This window comes from Ixodes scapularis, unplaced genomic scaffold (genome assembly GCF_016920785.2).
Source record: "Ixodes scapularis isolate PalLabHiFi unplaced genomic scaffold, ASM1692078v2 PGA_scaffold12__126_contigs__length_90152505, whole genome shotgun sequence".
In the NCBI taxonomy this organism is placed as follows: Eukaryota; Metazoa; Arthropoda; class Arachnida; order Ixodida; family Ixodidae; genus Ixodes; species Ixodes scapularis.
Window position 1 is genome coordinate 89,870,548 of NW_024609838.1, and position 22,716 is coordinate 89,893,263.

The 22,716-nt window shown below is 46.6% G+C and overlaps 1 protein-coding gene across 1 annotated transcript in view; it reads right to left on the reverse strand.

Annotated features, from left to right (window-relative positions):
* LOC121835258 overlaps positions 1-22,716 on the reverse strand; it is a 145,305-nt gene that overhangs the window by 64,220 nt on the left and 58,369 nt on the right. The window contains exon 3 of the mRNA XM_042289256.1: positions 391-445. Within this exon, the coding sequence (XP_042145190.1) occupies positions 391-445 (55 nt within the window). The remainder of the gene's footprint in view (positions 1-390; positions 446-22,716) is intronic.

The following is a 22,716-nucleotide window of genomic DNA, read 5'->3' on the forward strand; positions in this document are numbered from 1 at the left end:
TCAAGCTTTTGCGTGATTGCCGCTTGGAGCGGGTCGGAGATCCACTAACGATGACGCCTCGTCTTGGTACTGCCACGACCAATAGAAGAAAAGGCCTGAGCATTGCGTCATCGTTAGTGGATCCCCAAGCAGCAACAAACACTGAAGCTCCACGAGAGTACGCCGCATAGCGGCAGAGGCGTGCGTCTCGAAACTTGCTAGCGTCGCGCTCGTTGTGAGACACTGCAAGACGCGCTGGCGTCAACTCTGGCTAAGCGGCGCTCCGTGGATCCACTAGTGATGACGTTTGAAAGGGAAAGCAGCAGGCCTTGTCTTTTGGGTGGCCACAACACGCCGCGGGAAAGGCCGGGCAATGACGCCGTGCGAACCCTACTTGAAATCTTTGCCTACCTGTTCTCCTGGCAATGAGGGACTCCCGCTGGTAGCAGAGCGACTTGACTCCCCTCTGAAAAAGAAGCAAAAAAACAACAAAAAACGGGAAGATTTTGTATACAACATGGCCGCAAGTTTAAGGGGCTACAACGTCTACGTGTCGAGTCTAGTGAAATGAAACGCACGTATGAAATGTAACAGCTTATTTTGAAGTGACGGAATTCGTAGAATGAAACGCGATGGAATACATTTGTTTGTTACTCACATAATCAGTCGAACTAGAAAAATGTTTAAACATGAGTTAAACTTATTGGGCAGGAGATCAAACTATAGGAGGCGCTCTGACCCGTTTGTTGTCCCCACACCTCGGTGTTTACCCAACACAAGGCTTGTGCAGGTGCCCACAGGCTTTGTGGGCATGTCCATGTCATCTTAAGTGGGCACAGTGTAATGTAAAAATACTAACAATAAATGAATTGACGTTAAGTGCCGGATCTCTCCCTAAAGCAGTCGTCAGAGAATGCGAGCTTGACCCACTTGGGCTTTTGTGCTGAGCTGGGCACCGTGCATGCTGCATTGTTCATGCAAGCTGGAGTGGTAACAAAAGAGCCCCTCCTCCCCCTCACTGGAGAATACGAACTCCAGCCGAACGCTGACGCCACGTTCGGTTACGTCAGCCGAGCACTGAGCCATTGTATCTGTTGTCCCCATCCGCGTAGCTCTGAAGTTAACCGCTTGGGGCGCCACGGTCAGTCCTCCTCCCCGATACCACTGAACGATACATGATAAACCGAACGAAACAAATGTCAAGACAACACAAGTGTATTCAATCGGAAGTCACACGGGGCATAGAAACAAATGCACATCGAAACGCGAGTTACATTTGATATTCTAAGAGGAAACTCATCAATGGGCTCAGGCGATTGATTATAGGACGATGGTAACAGTAATACGAAATATAACGTAACGTTAAAGGAATACTGAATCGAAACTTTAATTATACAAAAAGCATCAAGACATAAGTCGAATAGAATCAGCTAAACGTGTAATTATAATAATAATAATTAATATTATTTGTGCATCTGCATAAGTTACAGACGCCGCAGCTACGAACAAAAAGTCGGCGAATGTTGACGGGGTCCGTTCCCCGCGCACTTCGCAGACAGCTACAGTTATTAAAAAGAAAAATTACAGGGATTCCAGCAACAAAAAACATACCTACATGAAAGATATAAAAGTATAACACGTTTACATCACATAGCATACAAAATGTAGATACAATGATTTTAGGATTTGGAGAAAAGATGTCCACGTCATCTATGCGTTATTTCTTTAGCGATGAGGGTAGATTCTGTTTTAACGACTGGAAACTAGTTTGTGCGAAAAGGAAACATTTTCCATTCCTCGGGTCAGCGAATGCGGAAAGTGGGTATATTTTTAATTAATCCCGACGTTTGTTTAAGAAACCTAATGAATTCAGGGTAGGAGAAACGAAATGACCGAGTCAAAAGGTACTAGTAAAATTAATATATAGTTATGAGTTTATATTGGTGAAAATAGAGTTTCTGTGTGAGCTAAGAAATGAACGTTTCGAATGAAACGGAAATCTTTTTTGTAGTAATAATATTTTGTTAGGATTTGTTTTTGTGGTCGTACTCCAAACAAGATGGCAATGAGATATTTGGGATTTAAATAACGAATATTATATTTGTGGTTTTATTTTTTTGGGGAGAATGGCTCGACAACATGCAAGCAGAGCGATAATTGTACTTAATTTACTAACTATCCGGTTTATCTGTAGATCCCACGGTAGATTTTCTGAAAATGTAATACCTAATATTTAATGTTCTTCTACCAAGAGTAATTCAATCGGAATAAATTGGAAACGGAACGTTTCACTTATATTTACATGTGTACTGACTGATTTGCATAAAATGTTCTTTGTTTTTGTTTCATTATGATATAGACAATATGCTTGCGACCACGAAAAGAATCAAGATAATATAAAATTCCCTTTGGTTATTAGGTAATCCGCATCCGCGTCACTGAAGAACTGACTGGTCTCGTCGGCATACAAGGTGAAAAAGACATTTTCAGAAATGTTCACAAAATCAATAATATAAATATTAAAGAGCAACGGACCCAACATTCTACGTATGGCATGCCGTGCTTTATCTGTAAAATGATGAAAATTTACCGTCGAATATTACAGATTACTTGCGTTCATTTAAGTAAGAAGACAAAAGGGAAGGTGATGGACCACGTATATCATGCCTGCTGAGTTTGTCAAGAAGTGTTTTGTGATTCAGGCAATCAAAAGCTTTGCTAAAATCTTGAAGATGCCGAGTGTTAAAGGTTTGTTTTATATATATTCTGGGATATGATTTATTTTTCTAATTAAAGCGCAGATTCGGTTGATTTTCCTTTCCAAAACCAAATGGGGATTCCAAAATTACAGTGCGCTTGCAAAAAAAAAAAAAAAAAAGAACTGTTGAAACTACAAAAAAAAAATTTCGACTGAGTTAGGAAAAAAAAACGGCGAAACAGAAATAGACAGAACACTTCTATCGATACTCCTAAAAATTACAAACCCTTTTGCAATTTTTTTTATATGAATTTTCTGCATGACAAATACCACCGTGCTTTTGCATTTGGTCAAATTCAACTTTTCAGTGCGGCATCACCTGGGACGCCAGAATGTGGTTGCCGACCACTTGTCTCACTTGCCGCGAGCCACCATGCAGCCCGCCCAGTCTCTACCTATTATACAGTAGGAAGACTCCGAATGCAGAGCGATTCTCGAGAGCCTGACCAGCCAGAATCCTTCAGAAGAGTTCATCCTCGAGGACATCTTGTACTGCCGGTCTCCGTCAGGAGAATATGCCGTTGTTTCTCTGTCTGTGCTGCGCCCTGCTATTCTTCAAACACTACACGACTCTGCAGGACATTCTGGCAACGGACGGACACCACACAATGTCCAAGATCGTTACCGGTGGCCAAACATGGGACAGTCAATCCAGAGCTACGTGTCATCTTATCAAACCTGCCAGCAATCCAACCACCCGACATCCTGTAGTGGCGGTCTCCTTGGCAAGATGCCTACGTCAGACATCCTCTTCTCAATCGTTGCCCTGGATCACGTGATTATGCCACCCGGCAAGTCTTCCTGGTACATCCCAAATGTCATAGACTTCGCAACACGCTTCATTTCAACAGGCACAGTCCTGCCCACATCCGCACGCGACGTCATTCAGCACTAATACGCAACATTCTATATATTCAAAATAAACGTTAGCGTCATTTCATGGATTCACAATTTCCTTTTTTCACGAGTAGTTTTCAGTTGTGAACAGTCAAGACAGGCACGTAGCCAGGGGGGAGGCCCATGGGGCTCGGCCCCCCACCCCGAAATCTTCCATTTTGCATGGGTCCTCCTCTCCCCCCCTCCCCCTCATACAGCATTTTGTCATGGGTGGGCCCCCACCTCGCGAAACAAAATCCTGGCTACGTGCCTGAGTCAAGAATCAGAGGCCAGATTCATAAAAAACCTCTTACCTACGACAACTTAGCTACGAAGTTCGTAAAGTTACGATCATCGTAAGATGAGGCGAGAACGGTATTCACAAACGCGATCTTAAGTGAGAGGAGGAAAGTTACGACCTCTTACGGAGAAACGATGACTTCCGGTGCTGTTGCTATGGCAACGGCGTCTTCGGAAAAACGAAGAACCAATTAGAGAGCTAGACATAGTTCGGAGCACGTGGATTTTTAATAACAAACACAGGCTAACCACTCGTTGATAGACAGCTCCGTGTATGTCCTGTCCTGTCTGTGTGTAAATGTGTAGCGTTCAAGCTGATTCTCATAAACGCGGGCGACCTTTCCACCACCGCTTGTCTGGGGTTCGTGTCCGTGCAGTGGTATATCGACGCTAACAGTATTTAAACGCTTCGTTGACTGCTACAAACTCGATCGCTACGAAGTCAACACAACTGTCATCATTGGTAAAAGCCCCGTGCCAGTCGTTTGCAAAGCGACGTGGAAGGAAACAAACCGCCGCGGCGTTTCTCGCGTGCTCGGAAATGCAGGAGTGAGCCGACGTTAAAAAAGATACGTTTGAACTACGAGAGTGTCAGCAAGAGTCACGCAAATACCTGTTCACACTCGGAGCGGACGCGTGCGTTTGATCGAAGTGCTGGATTCAGACTGCGTTTCGGTAAGCGCTTCGGGACCGATCTTCTACGATTGCAACTCGATACTGACGTGACACTCGGCAAAGAATGGTTGGACCGGCATCGCGTAGCTCCCACAAACTGATACAGCTCGACAGTTAAAAATGGCATACTAATAACAAAGTGTACATACGGCCGTGTTGCGAAGGTAATCCATACGGCGTTTATTTGAGCTCTATATCACACAAAACAAGGAGATGGAATCGAGGAGTCCCTTTTCGACGACAGCTTTCGTCACCGCTGCCTCGGAAAACAAGGTGATCGAGATGATAAGGGGAATCGGTTGACCTCTGAAATTTAGTTCCGCTATCAAACTATTCATACGGGGAGGGTCCACAAGGGTCGCGCGGGCATATTCCATTCAGCAAGCCAGCCGGTCGTGGGCAAACGGTCTTGGCCAAGGACCGTCTGAGCAATGCTGCGCCGGAACGGGTCGGAGTGCCTGCTAGGCCTATATATTCTGCCGAGCTCGCTTGGTCGGTGGGATCGTCGCCTTTGTTGCCTTTTCCGGGTGGCTGGATCCAGCGTTCATGTTCGTCGTGGTCGGCTTCAAGTACTTCTTCATTTTTTTCTTGCTGCTTGAAGTCGGGACGCGCAAGAAGAGCAGGTAGAAAAATAAATGTCCGTTGGGTCGTCGCGACCGAGCAACTGAGCGACGTTGTCGGCCATGTTAATTTGATCGTAGAAAGTGCGTAAGACAGCTTCGGAGCTGTCGTAGGATTTTGTCGTAACCTGCGCAAAAGTTACGACAATTTCGTTTCGAGAATACGGATTTTCTCTCAAATTTGTCGTACGCATTTTTTTCGTCGTAAGTTCGCTTTGAGAATCTGGCCTCTGGTTTATGCAAGGTTACGTCAGGAGTACCCCACGGGTCGGTCCTCGGCCCTCTCCTTTTTCTAATATTTATTAATGATCTCCCTTAATCTATTTCCTCCAAAGTGCGTCTTTTCGCAGACGATTGTGTATTATACCGACCAATTGCTTCTCCGGACGACCATGTGCTCCTTTAGAATGACTTGTCTACCATAATGAATTGGTGTTCCGACTGGCAGATGAGCCTAAATTATTCAAAATGCAAACTCGTACGCTTTACTCGCAAGCGCTCTGTTTCTTCATGCACATATTCTCTTGGCACCCAACCCATTGAAGACGTCCCATCATACAAGCACCTTGGTGTACTCCTCACCTCTGATTTATCCTGGGCCGCTCACATCGAATCCATTTCACTCGCCGCATCAAAAACTTTAAGATACATCCGACGCTGCCTACACACTGCTCCCCCGAATCTTCGTCTTTTAGCCTACCAGACATTCGTCCGACCAAAACTTGAGTACGCCGTCACTATCTGGAGCCCTCACCATATCTATCTTACCACCCAACTTGAAGCCATCCAAAATCGTGCCGCTCGTTACATACTCTATGTATACGATCCTACTGCTAGTGTTACAGCTCTAAAGTCCCAATTAAACCTAACTTCATTAGCTACCCGCCGTAAATGCTCGCGTCTCTGCCTTGTGGTAGGGTTGCCTTGCTGCATGCCCATCCGGGAGGAACAACATGAAGCCGGGGTTTCAAAAACGAGAAACTACATTTATTAAAGTAACAGGAATGGATTGTTAGTATCAACGTAAAACATTGCCGGAGCGTTCGAACTGCACGCCTCCGTGACCACGGTCCGTCTTCCCTTTTCTGTGGGCGTGTGCCCTCTTTTATAGGCTTCTGTGCCTGTCCCATACGTGCGATATTGCGCGCCTCGGCCGTTGTCCAGTTTGGGCATTCGGCAGCGGCCTCTGGCCGTGGTGGGAAACTCTTGCTCGCACAGCCTATATCACAAAATATTCCACCATCATCCGGACATTAGATCGATGCTTTTACAACCTCCTCCCCGATCTTCTCTAACCGTGTGCAGCGCATCTCTGGATCCACTAACGCATTTAATAACTCATTTTTCCCCTAGCGATTTCAGAATGGAATGTACTACCTGAGTGCATCGACTTAATAATAAGCCCTGACGCATTCCGTTCCTCCTTGGTTTTGCATTTTCAAGGGGAATAATGACTGCCTGTTTGCTCTCTATGTTTGGTTCCCTGGTGGATTACTATTGAGTGGGTGTTGTTGATGAAATAGTTGTTGTTTTATTGTTGTTGTTTTTTGCTGTTTCATTGTTTCTTTGGTTGATTGATATGTGATTGATCCCCCCCCCCTTATGTAATGTCCCCGAAAGAGGACCTTTAAGGGTAACTAAATGAATGAATGAAATGAATGAATACTTACCGTACGAAGGATCATTGTTTGTCTGATCGCTGCTCTGCCTTCGAGTAGGCCGAGTTCAAGCGCTTCATGCTTCTGCATAGCGAGAGCTTCACTACTCGACTGCCCACCGGCTCGAAGAAAATGGCTTCGTCGAAAGAAGCATTGGAACGCTACTTGCAGTGCTACGCAAGATCTGCGCTTTGGAGCCTCTGCCCTGACCTACCAAGCTTCAAGAAGCTGCCTTTGCCGTCAACACTTCGGTGAATGCCAGCACGAACTTCTCCCTTTCCAGCTGTTGTTTGGTTATGTACCGAAGATCCCGCTACAGCAGCATCGTCGGCTGCAGCAGCCTAGTCTGATGGAGTGTATCCTTGATATTACAGATCAACGGTTTGAAGTAGCAGCCAAGCCGAATCTGCGCAGTCGGCACGTAAAGGGCATTATGACACCATTCACCGACCCCACAACTTCGCCGTCGGTTACCTCGTCCGGGTAAAGCGTCAAACACCTATACCGGAAGCAAAAATTGCCACTCGATTCAACAGAGTTTACAGACTCATCCAATACGTTAACACAACTACATTCAAGGCGCTCCGTGTGTCTGGCTTAGGACATCGCTTGCTGAACCGACCCCGAACAGTGCATCTGTCGTAGACAAGGGGGTATGTTCCACCCGTCTCTCCGGTAGACATTCAAGTGTCTCGCCCAGGTGCAGTGCGGTCCAGCCAGACAGCAGAGCCATCCAGCCAAGACGCTGAGCCCGGAAGTCGGGAAACACAGCAGCCATCCTCTTGTAGTGAAGCCCCAGTCTTCTGCCTGCGCCTCAGCTGCACCATGTTCAGCGCCCACGACGTCAGAAACGCAGCCCTGACCATCTAATTCTAAGGCGCTATGTGATGAGCTGAAGTTTCCAGATTTTGTTTGTTTCAGCTGAGTTGCAACTTCGCGTAGAAGTTCTGCTTTACCTTCAATGCAAAGTGCGTGCACAAACAGCATCTGTCAACCGAAAGACTTGGTCCTTAAAGGCTGCGGTGAAATGTGAGAGTACCTACTCCGGGTTACTCCCTTCTACCCCTGCTATTACCATTAGAGCGTACCCCGAGAGAGGGCGCGGTCGCCACGAACTCATCACCGCGATTCCGACAGATTTGTACAAGGAACTAAAAAAAAGTATTTAAGTTCAGCTACTGAATACCAGGCTAAAAAGTAATTGAGTAGAGTACTAAATACTACACACATTTGAAAAGTATCTGAGTACAGTGCGAAATACTTATAAAAGTACCTCGTTACTTTCAAGATACTGTCAAGTTACAAATTGTTATAAAAAAGAAGCAAAAAAGACATAACAGGTTTCCTCCTCCCTGCAATCAGTCTGAGAGAAAATATATACTCTCGCCCCCACCCTTCACCCAGGAGCACCCTGTGTCAGATGATTATCTTAGGTGGAATAAAAAAAAACACGCCCGTAGGAAGGGGGGAACAAGCTTCTTTGTGCTAATATTGTATTTCGCACGAAGTCTAAACAAGCATATCGTCACTGTGGCCTCTGTAACGGAATCTCAGACTCCGTCAAGCTGCAGCTTTTTGTCTGAGAGTCCCTTTAGTCTCTGGAAAATAAACTAAATTAAATTGAAACTTGAGGGCGAAACAGAAGTTACCATGGACACAAAAGCGATGTCTCCGCAGCTGAATCTAGTTCACTGTCAACCTTCTTCTGAAAAACGACGGAAGTAACTTTGAGTTGAATTGCTTTTATTTAGAAACTAGGTCTAGGGTAACAGAACAAAAGGCCCATTGATACTGCCGTACGTGGCCCTATTATCCGTTTACACTGTTCAGCAGGCGCAAACAAAACAATACAGATTAATGAACTACAGAAAGATACAGTAGAACATCAACGATCAGAACAGCATGTTTTGTGTAAAATTTATACAATCGTCAGCGCTTTTTTAACTCTTTGAAAATGCAAAATCAACCATGTATAACAATTCAAAATCAATGAAAACTCTATCTGAAAATATTTACTCAACGTGCCATGATAGAAGGTACCGTTTTATACTACGTTTGAAGCTATGTTTTGAAGCACAATCTGAAATCACTTCCATAACGACTGGATGTTTGTTAAAGAAATCCGGTATTAAGTGTACTAAGTGCCAAGCAGCACGGAACTTGGCCATGCGTTGGCCACTGGCTAGCGATGGTCTTTTGGCCAATGGTCAAAGAGTGGCCATTCATCGGCCAATGTTTGGCCGATGGCTGATGGCCAGTGGCCATTGACCAATGGCCATAGAAAGGCCAGTAATTGACCAATGGCTGGCCACTGTCTGGCCAGCCATTGGTCAATTATTGGTCAAATCTGTGCTGCCTGGGATATGGTGGTGTTCATATTTTGTACGAGACCAAAGTAAGTAAGAATTATGTCGAAAATTGTATTGCGTATTATTAGGAAGAAGCGCTTCAATGAATCGGGTCTGGCCACTAATTATTTTAATGTATATATATATATATGAATGAAAGTTTAAGGAGGGATAGATGACTAATGGTAAGAAGACTTGTTTAAATAAGAACTGTGCTGCGTGGTCAGTACGCTGAACGTTTTCTATACAACGTACAGCTTTTTTTGCCAAAGAAACAATGTGTCAATATCTGTTTTAGTCGTTGATCCCCGAACTAATAGACAGTAATGGAGATGAGAACGCTCCAAGGTATAGTGCAATTTACGTTTTAACCAGCATGAAACCAGCAATTTAATTTTTGTAAAAAATACCAATAGATATAGAGATGCTCGCATGAATATTGTTATATGAGGTGTCCAGCTTACATTTTCTTGAAAAATAACTCCCAAGAATATATAGGCATTGACCCGCTCAAAGTCTTGGAATCTTAAAATAATTTCATAATCAAGTGCAGTTCGTGACTTAAAAATTGCATACGTATTTTGTCTTTGTAACGTTTAACTGAAGTTGACTGCAGACAAGCATAACGGATAACTCGTTAAAGGGATGCTGAACCGAAATCTGGATTCCCCAAAACACGCGGCAAAAGCGTGCAACGGGATGCTACAAACACCAAAACATCACTCATACAGCGATATCAGAATCAGAATCAGAATCAGAATCAGTTTATTTTTGAACGGATGACCGTATTTTTCTAAAAAAAGAGGCGCATTTGGCAGGGATGTTGACGTCATGTTTCTCCGAGAAGGAGAGAGAACGGCCTCGCGTCCTCTCCGCCTCGGGGCCTTGAGGGAGCGAAGCGAAGAGAGGAGGAAACTCGGTATCTTGACGTCAGCCGCCTCGTCGGCCTGGTTCAATCTCGACTTCTTTTTCCTACAATACGGTCGTCCATTGGAGATATCGAGTTACTAGTAGTGTTGTAGGGATTGTAGCGTCCCGCCTACATCTCTAGCATTGTTTTTTTGAAATCCAAATTTCGGTTCACCATTCCTTTAAGCACGTGTTAGCAGTAATTTTGAGATCACCCAAAAATTGACCAGAAAAAAATACGCTTGTATGGTCAGCACACAAAACCATTTCAGGAGTGTTTGGTACACGTATAATATCATTAATATAAATATTAAAAAACAGAGGACCTAAAATAGACGCCTGTGGAACCCCATATAAAATTTCTTCTCGCTTGGACCGGTATCCATGAAAACACGTATATTGTGATCGACACAAGTAACTACGTACCAAATCTAAAGCAACACCTCGAATTCCATTAAACGATAGTTTATAGAACAAGATATCATGGTTAATGGAATTAAACGCCTTACTAAAATGAAAGAATATTTCAGTGGTAAATAGTTTTAGAGCGCAGCTCTTAGGCGCCCGTTTCCGGCTTGAGCGGCGTCGGCGTCGCCGTCGCCGTCGCCGTCGGCGTAACCGTCGCCGTCGGCGTAACCGTCGCCGTCGGCGTAACCGTCGCCGTCGGCGTAACCGCGCGGTGCATTACGGGTAAATTTTTCCGAAGGGACCCGGACTCCCGAAGGAACCCGAGGTCGTCCCGAAGGAACCTGAGGTCCTTCGGGAGGACCTCGGGTTTCTTCGGTGGGACCTCGGGGGGACCTCGGGTTCCTCCGGGAGGACCTCGGGTTCCTTCGGGAGTTGCATGCAACAGGTTGCATGCAAATGGCATACAACGAGTTGTATGCAACCTGCTGCATGCAATCCAGGTTGCAAGCAATCCAGGTTTCATGCAACCTGATGACGTCATCGTCATCCGCATTGTCATCATCACTGATGACGTCATCAGTGACGTCACTGATGACATCATTGGCATCCCCATCGTCATCGTCACTGATGACGTCATTGGCATCCGCATCGTCATCATCACTGATGACGTCATCAGTGACGTCACTGATGACGTCATCAAATCGTCATCATCAAGGTCACGTGACCCCACTGAGGTCACGTAACCCCCCTGGAGTCACGTGAACCCCCTGAGGTCATGTGGCCGCCTGAGGTCAAGTGATTCTCCTGAGGTCACGTGACCCTATGAGGTCACGTGGCCCCCTCCCCCGAGGTCACGTGACTCCCTTGACGTCAACCGACCTTCCATGAGGTCACGTGACCTTAATGAGTCACCTGTCCCTCAGTACGCTTCCATCCTCCTCCTCAAGAGCTGCGCTCCAACCGGCGTTACAGGGAATTGTAAACGGCTTTCATTTTTTCTTCTAAATTATTGATTAATTTTTCTTTGATACTAAGTATCGACATCTCGGTGAACTTTGTTTCTTGAAAAGCGCATTGATGCAAAAACATCTCTATCATCAAAAAAATTTGCTGAGGCGTTTTTATCAAATGTTTAAATACCTTATACCTTTGAAAACAAAGGAAGTGTGGATATGTTCCTATAGATATTAATGGTGTCAAAAGAACCTCCTTTGCAAAACAGCAACTCTGGCAATATTCATGCCATCAGGAAAAGAGCTAGTGGCTAATGCAATGTTACATACATGCTGCAGAGGAGAACACAAAAGGTGAGCAACAGCTATGATTGGTATTGCCTTGATGTCATCTGCCCCGGTTGCTGTGTTTATATTTCCCCATCTAAGGATTACGTATATTTCTTGTTCGTCAGTGGTGTCAGGAAAATGGAGTCTATGACTGCAGATAAGATATTATTGTCTAAGCTTTCTTTTGCAACGTGTGACTCCAGTGACGAACCCGCCCTTAAAAAGTAGGAATTGAATTTGTTCTCCAAAGAGACATCACTGTGTTGAATACCATCTATTCATTCGATATAGCTGCAAACTTGTTTTTATAGTATTCTTCACGTGCTTTCTTCGGGTCATTGCCTAATTTGTTTTTCTCTTGTCTGTATTTATGTAGTATTACATGATCTTTTACTCGGATGAACTTGTCGCATAATGTGTTACGTGTGTTAATTCTTTTATACAAATTGCGGCTAACCCAATCTGTCCTAAACTTTTTGTTATTTATTATTGCTTGGAGGGGAAATGCTTTATTGTAAATGTGCTTCATTTACTGCAAAAAAAAATAATAACTCAAATTTTGTCCTTTTTCAGAACCAACGTCTTCCCAACTCGTATATTCTATCATGTCACGGAAAGAAACGATGGAATGTATAGCAGAATTTCGTCGTAATACAGAAGGATTAAGATAAAGACAATTTCGCTTTTTAATTAGTGGTAAAAGAGAGTATATTGGCAAATGGTCGGCCCAAATCAAAAGTAAAAATACCCGCTACAACATTATTTGGATCATGGCTATTTAGAGTGTTTCACTTTTAGACATTATCCTCGTGGGACACGGCCAGAGCGGCCGAAGCTACCAAGTCTCAAGTGACTGAAAGTGTTAGGACCGCTGACTGGGCGATTCAGCTGATAACAATAACAAAATAACAATAACAGCAATAACACAGTGCTGAGCGACTGTGGTATTTTTAGGGGCGAAGCTCCTTAAGGGCTAGCCATGTCCGTATGTCCGTCCGATGTCCGGCGTCGTGTGCTCGTGTAGGGCAAAACAAAAACAACCGCATCTCCACGTGGTGAATGACGTTGATTGGGGCGAAGCTCTGGTGGTGCTTGTCTGCGTAGACGGTGAGCCGCAGCATGCCGAGCCTTTCGTTCGTTTGCATCCATGTCCGAAAGAGAATGTGTGGTATGTAATGTGGTTATATATGCATTTGAGCATTTGACCGCAGCGTGACATGGATGAAAACGAACGAAAGGCTCGGCATGCTGCGGCTCAGCGTCTACGCAGACAAGCACCACCAGAACTTCGCCCCAATCAACATCATTTACCACGTGGAGATGCGGTTGTTTTTGGTGTGCCTGTGTCCATGAGTGTTTTTCTTTTGGTGCGTTCTAAAGTTAAATTAGTAAACGTCGCGCCTCTGCGTCATCGCCGGCAGCTGCAGCAGATTCCAAGATGTACGGGTCGGAAATGACGCTGCGTCCAGATTGATGCTTTGGAGCACCGAACCGCAGCCGTCAAGTCTTCCGCCTACCGAAATCGGCAGCTCATCAAGCAACGCGGAAGATCGTTCAAGGACACCTCTACGGGGAACATGCTTGCGTTGCAATGGGGCGCATGATCCTAAAACGTGTCGCTTTGTTGGGGCGATGTACCGCTTCTGCAATAACAAGGGACACATCATCGCGACTTGCCGCAAAAAGGCGAGAGCCGAACGCCGACGGTCGACTCTTCGTACCAGCAGACTGGAGACGTCGTCAAAAGATTACAAAGTATCCGCCATCGAGAGCATCGAGCCGCCTGTCTTCTGTGATGTGTGATAACGGCTGTAGCGTACAAATGAGAGTGAACTCCGGAGCTACATTCACGGTCATTAACTCGCGTGTGATGCGTCAGTTTCGCATATCCAAGAGCAGCCTTAAACCGTGCTCTTACGTCTACGATCCTATACGCAGCAGACCCTGGAAGTTCTCGGGAAGGTGTCAGCCGACGTGTATTAGAGCTCACGTGTTGGAACCCCTTCATCGGTTCCTGGACCAAGGTGCTTCTTAGAAACGGGGACAAAAGGAAGCCGCAGCTTTTCGACAAGCCAAAGCTCTACTGCAGTCATCCGCCGTGTGGGCCCATTACGACGTCAACCGTCCCTTAATCTTTGCCTACGACGCCTCTTCGTATGGCCTAAGGTTCGTCATGCGCCACGTGTCACCGGCGTGGGAGGAATTTCCCGTGGCATTTAGATCAAGAACAATGACGCGAGCTGAAAGGAACTACCAGCAAACAGATCGTGAGGCGTTGGCTGTCGTAGCTGGTGTGAACAAGTTTCACCCGTTCCTCTATGGACGACACGTTTAAGATTTTCACAGAGCACAAGCTTCTTCTCGGGTTACTACACCACAGGAAACCAATTCCTCAGGTACTGTCTCCACGCTTACTGCGCTGGAGCCTTATGCTAGTCCAGTACGAATATAAACTTGTTTACAGACCTGGGAAACAGATGCGTGACGGTGACCTTTTTAGGCGTGTTCCTCAGAAGATCCAAGACTTTGAAGTTCCTCCCCTTCTTGGCGTTCTCCTCATCGAGTAAACTCCGGAGGTGCCCATCGACGCGCGACAGGTGGAAGCGTTGACCAAAAAAGATCGTGTTCTTTCCCATGTACTACATTGGGTTCTGCGTGGCTGGCCGTCTGAGAAACCTTCAGAGAATTTCAAGCTTTTCTACTGTCACCGTGACGAGCTGTCTGACTAGAATCGTCGTATATTTTTGGGCAGTCGTGTTATCACACATCCATCTTTCTGGGAAGGAGTGTTGGACCTATCGCACAGCGGTCACCCTGGTGTGATGAGGACGAAGGGTTTTGCAAGAGGCTATGTCTGGTGGCCGAGCCTTGACCAAGCTATAGAATGCCGAGTGCAGCGCTGCGTTCCGTGTCAGGAGTCTTGAAATGCGTCAGTCCACGCACCCGAGCACCCGTGGGAATTTTCGACAAGACCGGGTCGAGACTGCACGTCGACATTGCAGGTCCGTTTCAAGGGGCGCTTTTCTTTGTCGCTGTGGACTCTCACTCCAAATGGTTAGATGTCTTGCGAGTAAAATTCACGTCGTCCTCGACTGTAATAACTGCACTTCGTGCCTTGTTTGTGACTCACGGACTGCCGGTTGTGATAGTCTCAAACAACGGTACCGCTTTCACTTCGACTGATTTTAAGAAATTCCTCCGTTGGAACGGCATCCATCAGGTCTTGATGGCGCCCTATAACCCATCTTCCAATGGCCAAGTTGAACAGATGGTGCAGGATTCAAATACAAATAGCGCAGGATTCAAATACAGATAACACTAGGCCATCGCTCGACTGTCACAAGCCCCATAGCTTTTGTAAATAAACCTGAAAAGTTTCTAGAACGTACTGTAATCTTTACTAACATACGCAGTATCATGTTCAAGCGAGATGACCTCCATAGCATTTTGATGATAGCACAGCCGACATTATCATTCTAACAGAAACTTGGTTAACAAATGACGTGCATGATACTGAAATCTTCCCTGCTCACATGATCTATAATGTATATCGTCATGATCGTTACTTAAGAAGGGGAAGCGGCGTCCTCATAGCCATAAAAGCAACATCTCATCGCTTTGTATCAGCCGGAACAACAATCTGGAGCTAATCTGGGTTCGCATCAGCTCCCTTCACTCAAACATTATAATTGGAGTCTGTTACAGGGCGCCCGATAGCGATAATACTTTTGCTGAGAAGATGCGGGATGCTCTTCACGAGCTTCAAACCAGTCACCCCTGAAGCAGTTTTTTTTTTTTTCAATTTCGTGATTTTGACTTTTCAAGCATCAAGTGGTCCTCACTCACGGTGATGAACAAAAGTGCCATAAATGAATCCAAAACATTTCTTGATCTCACGCTCGACTTCACCCTCGCTCAAGTCATCTAACAAGACTCGAAAATACGCTTGACCTTGTCTTTTCCACTACTCCTCAGTATATTCAAAACATTATTCATTCACCAGGACTAAGCAACCATCAACTCTTAAGCATGACTATGCCATTACCTATTATTCGGAAAATGCCAACTCAAAAATGCATTGAAAATTACAATAAAGGAGATTTTGAATCCATCAATATTGAACTACAAACTTTTTACACAAACTTCAGCAAGAACTTTTATTCGAGATCTGTTGAAGAAAATTGGAACCTTTTTCGAAATAAAATAAACAGTCTCATCAACATTTTTATACCAACAGTCCTTATTAAATCCGGCGGGAGCCACCCCTGGTTTGATAAGACGCTAAAAACACTACGAAACAAGAATATACATATGTATCGTAAAGTTAAGCGCACTGGTCACGTCCAAGATTGAAACACACACAGTCAACTTTCAAAGCAATATGCAAATAATATTAAACGGGCTAAGGAAAAGTTTTTTTATCTTTCGACCATACCTTCCATTCTTTGTTCTAACCCAACCCGATTCTGGCAACTCCTGTCACCCAAATATCACTCCCAATCTCTGTCCCTGACAGAGAGCAATAAAGATCCCATCGTTTAGAGCGAAAGCGCGACAGCCTTAAACAACTTTTTCATTTCTGTTTCACGGACGGAGGCCTTGGCGAAGTAGCATCACCCCGCTCATCGTCTAGCGCCATCATGCCACCTATTGTAATATCATCTACTGGAATAAGTGCCACAATTGACAAACTAAAACTATCATCATCTGCTGGCATGGATAACATCAGCACCAAATACCTTTGTAGCGGACGAGCAAGCTGTGGTGGTAGAAAAAGAAGAAGCGACACGCGGGCAAGGCGGCTCGAGACAGAACACACCGACGGGACAGGTCTGCGATGTACAGGGTGTCACAAATGAAAATTTACACGGTATTTTTTACCGCAAAAATAAACTAGGCATCGCCGAACGCTCATTTTCCGCCCAAAGGTAGAGCTAGAGGTCACAACCAGATGCCGAAGTTTCAGCCCGATCCGATAACTTAATCAAAAGTTATAAGTGATTTTCTGAAAATTTCAATGGGAAAATGGACCCCATTTTCGCTCGTTTTCGGTTTCTGGTGCCATAGAGCCCCATGTGTTTGAAAACTCCGTCGGCCGCCATTTTCCCATTGAAATTTTCAAAAAATCATTTATAACTTTTGATTAAGTTATCGGATCGGGTTGAAACTTTGGCATCTGGTTGTGACCACCAGCTCTACATTTGGGCGGAGAATGAGCGTTCGGCGATGCCTAGTTCATTTTTGCGGTAAAAAAAAACCGTGTAAATTTTCTTTTGTGACACCCTGTATATTGGATGTAGATATTTCCTATTGTAAATAGTCTCCGCTGTAAATAAATTGAAGAGACCTTTGGTTACTTCAAGTGGTGACCCGGATCACGCCCGACTGACCAGCTTATGGCAACCTCTGAAGACCATCCACCGTCTGACCTTGCTGCCCTTCATCAACTACGCCTTCCGAAATTCTGGTCCTCTGATCCTCAAGTATGGTTCGCGCAAGTAGAGAGCCAGTTTATCACCAGCAAGGTTATTCCTCAAGCGCAAAAGTTCCATCACGTAGTGGCCGCATTACCGCCCGAAACCGCCATGGAAATACGAGACATCATCCTCGACCCGCCTACTGTCTCTCCCTACGACGTTCTGAAAGCAGAACTTGTGAAAAGGACTTCAGAGTCAGAACAACGTCGACTCCAGCAACTTATATCGTCGGAAGAGTTGGGAGACAGAAAACCTTCCCAGCTACTTAGGCGCCTTCAACAACTTCTGGGCGCGAAGGCGCCAACCTTCGACACAGCTGTCTTGCGAGAGTTGTTTCTTCAACGGCTACCCGTCAATGTACGGATGATCCTCGCTTCTGCATCTGGGCTGGTTTTACCCGAACTTGCCCAACTGGCAGATGCTGTCATGGACGTCTCGACTCCAACGTCCACACAGGTCGCCGTTCTTCAAGACCAGCGGCCACACCTCTCGGAAGCGGCGCCTTGCGATACACCTTGCACGCTCGAAGACATACGAGCGGAGTTCCATCGGGAGATGCAAAACCTCTCAGTGCGGATATCAGCCATCGCAACCCGCTCTACTTCACCACACAAGCGGCGCCTTTCAACTCGTCCTCGCCACGGGTCACCGGCCGCAACCCGGGCGAAACCACCGGAGACTAGGCTTTGCTGGTACCACCGAACCTTCGGAGAAGACGCCCGCAACTGCGTCTTCCCCTGCTCAGCCTCGGGAAATGCGTCAACCCACCACTAGAGGCGGCGAGTGGTGCCGGTAACCACCCTAGCCGCTTGTTTATAACTGATCGTGACTCTGGTTTCCGTTTCCTTGTCGACACCGGTGCGGAGGTAAGCGTCTTACCCAGCTCTGGTGTCGCAAAAAGATCCAAGCAAACGCCTTCCATACTACAAGCCGCAAATAAGACGCCCATCGCCACTTACGGCGAACAGACCATGACTCTTAACATCGGGCTACGAAGAGTTCTCCGATGGATCTTTTTAGTTGCGGACGTCTCGTATCTAATTCTCGGCGCCGATTTTCTTCGCCATTACAACCTGATGGTTGATATGCAGCGCAAACGACTAATAGATGCTACAACAAATCTGGTAGTGCAGGGAATCGCGTGCACCACTCCCATCATTGAATGTGTGGGATGCTTGACCCCTCAGTCTCCCTACCAAAAGCTACTTCAAGAATTTCCAAGCTTAACCCGCCCAAACAATTTCCAACGTCCTGTTAAACACGATATCACCCACCACATTGTGACGACTGGACCACCCACCCATGCACGTGCACGACGACTGGCACCAGATCGTCTGAAAGTAGCCCGCCAGGAGTTCGAGCACATGCTCGAGATGGGAATCATTCGCCCGTCCTCAAGTCCCTGGGCGTCACCACTCCATATGGCGCCGAAAAAAGAGCCTGGAGACTGGAGACCCTGCGGCGACTACCGGGCACTCAACAACGCTACAGTCCCCGACCGTTACCCGTTACCGTACATAGCGGACTTTACAAGCTCCCTGCATGGCGCAACAATATTCTCAAAGATAGACTTGGTGAAAGCATATCACCAAATACCTGTCGAACCGTCCGACATCCCAAAGACTGCAATTATTACGCCGTTTGGTTTGTATGAATATCTGCGCATGCCGTTCGGCCTCCGGAACGCAGCGCAGACATTCCAACGATTTGTCAACCATGTCACTCAAGGACTTGCTTTCTGTTACGCCTACGTTGACGACCTGCTCGTTCCTAGCTCCAGTGAAGAGCAACACCTCGAACATCTTAGGCTTTTCTTTGAACGCCTAGAGGAATACGGCTTGATCGTCAACAACGCTAAATGCGAGCTTGGCGTAACGGAATTAACTTTTCTCGGTCACCAGGTGGATCAACGCGGAGTTCGTCCGCTCCCTGAAAAAGTAGAAATTGTTCGAAACTTTCCACGCCCCTCAACAGTTCGGCAACTTCGGGAGTTCTTGGGATTGATTAACTTCTATCGCCGCTTCATTCCGAATTGCGCCTCAACCTTGCTGCCTCTTACGGACTTTCTGAAAGGTGCCAAGCGTGACTCCACACCACTTACGTGGTCCGAAACAGCCTTCCATGCATTTTCTTGCATTAAACATCATCTGGCCAACGCGGCTCTTCTCACCCATCCACAGAACAATGCACCCATCAACATCATGGTAGACGCATCAAACGCCGCGATAGGCGCAGTTCTGCAACAAAATTTTCATAATGCATGGAAACCAATCTCTTTCTTTTCAAGGAAACTCACGCCAACAGAATGTCGGTATAGCACGTTTGGCCGCGAGCTTCTTGCAATCCACCAAGCTATCAAACACTTCCGGCATTTCTTGGACGGTCGAGATTTCTACGTGCTTACCGACCACAAGCCACTCACCTTTGCGCTCAAGTCTGCCAGTGACAAATTCACTCCCCGCGAGATACGCCAGATGGCGTATATCTCCGAGTTCACGACGGACATTCGCCATGTAAAAGGTACCCACAATGCTCCTGCTGACGCGCTGTCACGCATCACGACATCTTCTTGCTCCTCGATCATACCAACAGCTATCGATTTTCAAGCTATGGCGATCGCTCAGAAAGACGACAGGGAACTTCGAGATTAACAACAAAACGAGCGTGTTGGCAACGGTAATTAGACATGAGGAAGATACATAGAAAGGGGGGACGGACAACGAAGACTTCCAACTAGCAACAACATTTATTGACCCGAAGTTTGCACATATAGGTGAAGGAGGGGAGGGTGACAGACGCTACACTGGAAAGGGGGAAAGCGATGGGAGAGGGTGTAGAGCCAGGGAAATGAGGGACGATCCCGTGGGGTAGACATCTAATCGCTTGGAACCGCGGAAACTAGGGACGTCAGCTCTGGCCCCAGGAAGTTTATCTCCCTCCTGGATAAGCCTATAGGCATCCTGCGTTGCCCAGGAGGCGCTGCGAAAAATGACTTGTTAGGACTTGTTTTGGGTAGTACAAACTTGAGCGACTCAAACTGCGACACATATAGAAGCTTGCCTGCTCTCGCGTGGAACACGATAACGAGGAATATAGAAAAAAACGAAAAATTTTAACGCCGTCGAAGCACAGGCCAAAGCTAGGACGATAAGAGCGTGAACCAAGAAACGCCAAATCACGCGTCCCAAAGAAACATAAAGGGGAAGAAAAAACAAAAACGTCGCGACGCCAGATGCTCTAACGTCACCACTTAGAGATACGAGACGCGTACCCTAGCGGTGGTGGAATGAATTCTGAACTTTCGATTCTCTTGCGGCGTTGAATTTAGCGGATTTTGGACGCCTAAAGGTGTTTTTCCGCTCTTCTGCACTGCACAGAACGAATAAAATCACGGCGAAGACGCCACAAAAGTGGGAGTCCCAACCAGGTGAGCTTGTACTACCCAAAACGAGGGCGCCACAGTTTGTTCAAAGCTTCAGCGCAGGAGGCCCATGGACGGGGATCCGAAGTTGCTGTGACTGTGGTGCATGGCGAAGGCCTCCATGATCTCTCGTCCGTATCTTGAGGCGTGACCTCCAATCCTGGTGGTCGAGGGAAGGTCGGCCGAACAGGGTTCGCTGCACAGACGGGCCGATGCCTAAACGATCGGGTGAGGGAACATGCAAACGAGATCAAGAAAGCCGCTTCCGACACTTCGGAGATTTGTTACCACCCGATTGCCAAACACACCTCTGAGTGCAGCGAACCCTGTTCGGCCGACCTTCCCTCGACCACCAGGATTGGAGGTCACGCCTCAAGATACGGACGAGAGATCATGGAGGCCTTCGCCATGCACCACAGTCACAGCAACTTCGGATCCCCGTCCATAGGCTTATCCAGGAGGGAGATAAACTTCCTGGGGCCAGAGCTGACGTCCCTAGTTTCCGCGGTTCCAAGCGATTAGATGTCTACCCCACGGGATCGTCCCTCATTTCCCTGGCTCTACACCCTCTCCCATCGCTTTCCCCCTTTCCAGTGTAGCGTCTATCACCCTCCCCTCCTTCACCTATATATGCAAACTTCGGGTCAATAAATGTTGTTGCTTGCTTGGGAGAAGAGCGTGTTGGTTTAAGTCATGGATGAAGAGAGAATAAAACAGTTAAAACAGGGACAACACAACCACATCTTTCAACTAGCAACAGACGAGTTTACTCCATCCCCTTGAGCTGCGGCCATCAATACATAGGACAGACCGGCAGATGCACCAATCACAGACTCCGCGAACATCACAACGAAGTTTCTAAGGCCTCTCCAGATTCTTATCATCCCATAGTCATACATGCCCGTTCGTGTTTGCGTTGTCATCCCCTCTTTGATGGCACAAAAATCCTGGGGGGGCATGACAGCAGATTCGGCAGGGAAATCATAGAATCATTCGCGATGACCACAGCAAAAAACAACGTGTCTAACCCTTCCCTCCTGCTGACGAAAACTGAGGTTGAATTTTTAAAATCCGAGATAACCCTTCCACCCTGACTTGCACTTTGCGTTTCTTTTCTTTCCTTCTCTCCCCTACTTCTACTGGGTATAGTCGGCTGCTCGCTGTTTGAAAGTTTACTCGTCTGTTGCTAGTTGAAAGATGTGGTTGTGTTGTCCCTGTTTTAATTGTTTTATTCTTTCTTCATCCATGTTGTTGCTAGTTGGAAGTTTTCGTTGTCCGTCCCCCCTTTCTATGTATCTTCCTCATGTCTAATTAAGAACTTCGAGAGCTCCAAGCCTCACATCCACGCCTAGAATTTAAATCTATTTCCCTTCCACTGTGTGACACGCCTATTATTTGCGACTGCTCAACACCTGTACCGCGGCCCTTCGTACCCAAGGCGTTTCGACGTCAAGCTTTCGAGTCCCTCCATTCACTGGCACACCCGGGAATTCGAGCGACACGACGCCTCCTAACGCAGCGGTTTGTGTGGCCAGGGATCAATAAGGACGTCCGAAACTGGGCACGAACTTGCCTTAGCTGTCAAAGGGCCAAAATCCATTGGCACACATCGGCGCCCGCCGTGACCTTTCCATTGCCGACTGCTCGTTTCGATTTCGTTCATTTGGACATCGTAGGCCCACTTCCACCATCCGACGGTCACAAATACATATTAACATGTATTGACAGATTTACCCGCTGGCCGGAAGCGATACCCATGCCAGACATCACTGCTCGAACGATAGCGAAGACTTTTGTGGCTGGTTGGATAGCCCGCTTTGGGGTACCGTCATCGGTGACTACCGATAAAGGCAGACAGTTTGAATCCGCATTGTTTCGTGAACTTTCGCAACTTCTCGGAACCACACGAATTCGAACGACTGCATACCACCCCATCAGCAACGGCATCGTCGAACGCTTTCACCGAACCCTTAAAGCTTCACTGAAAGCTCAGGAGGATCGCGT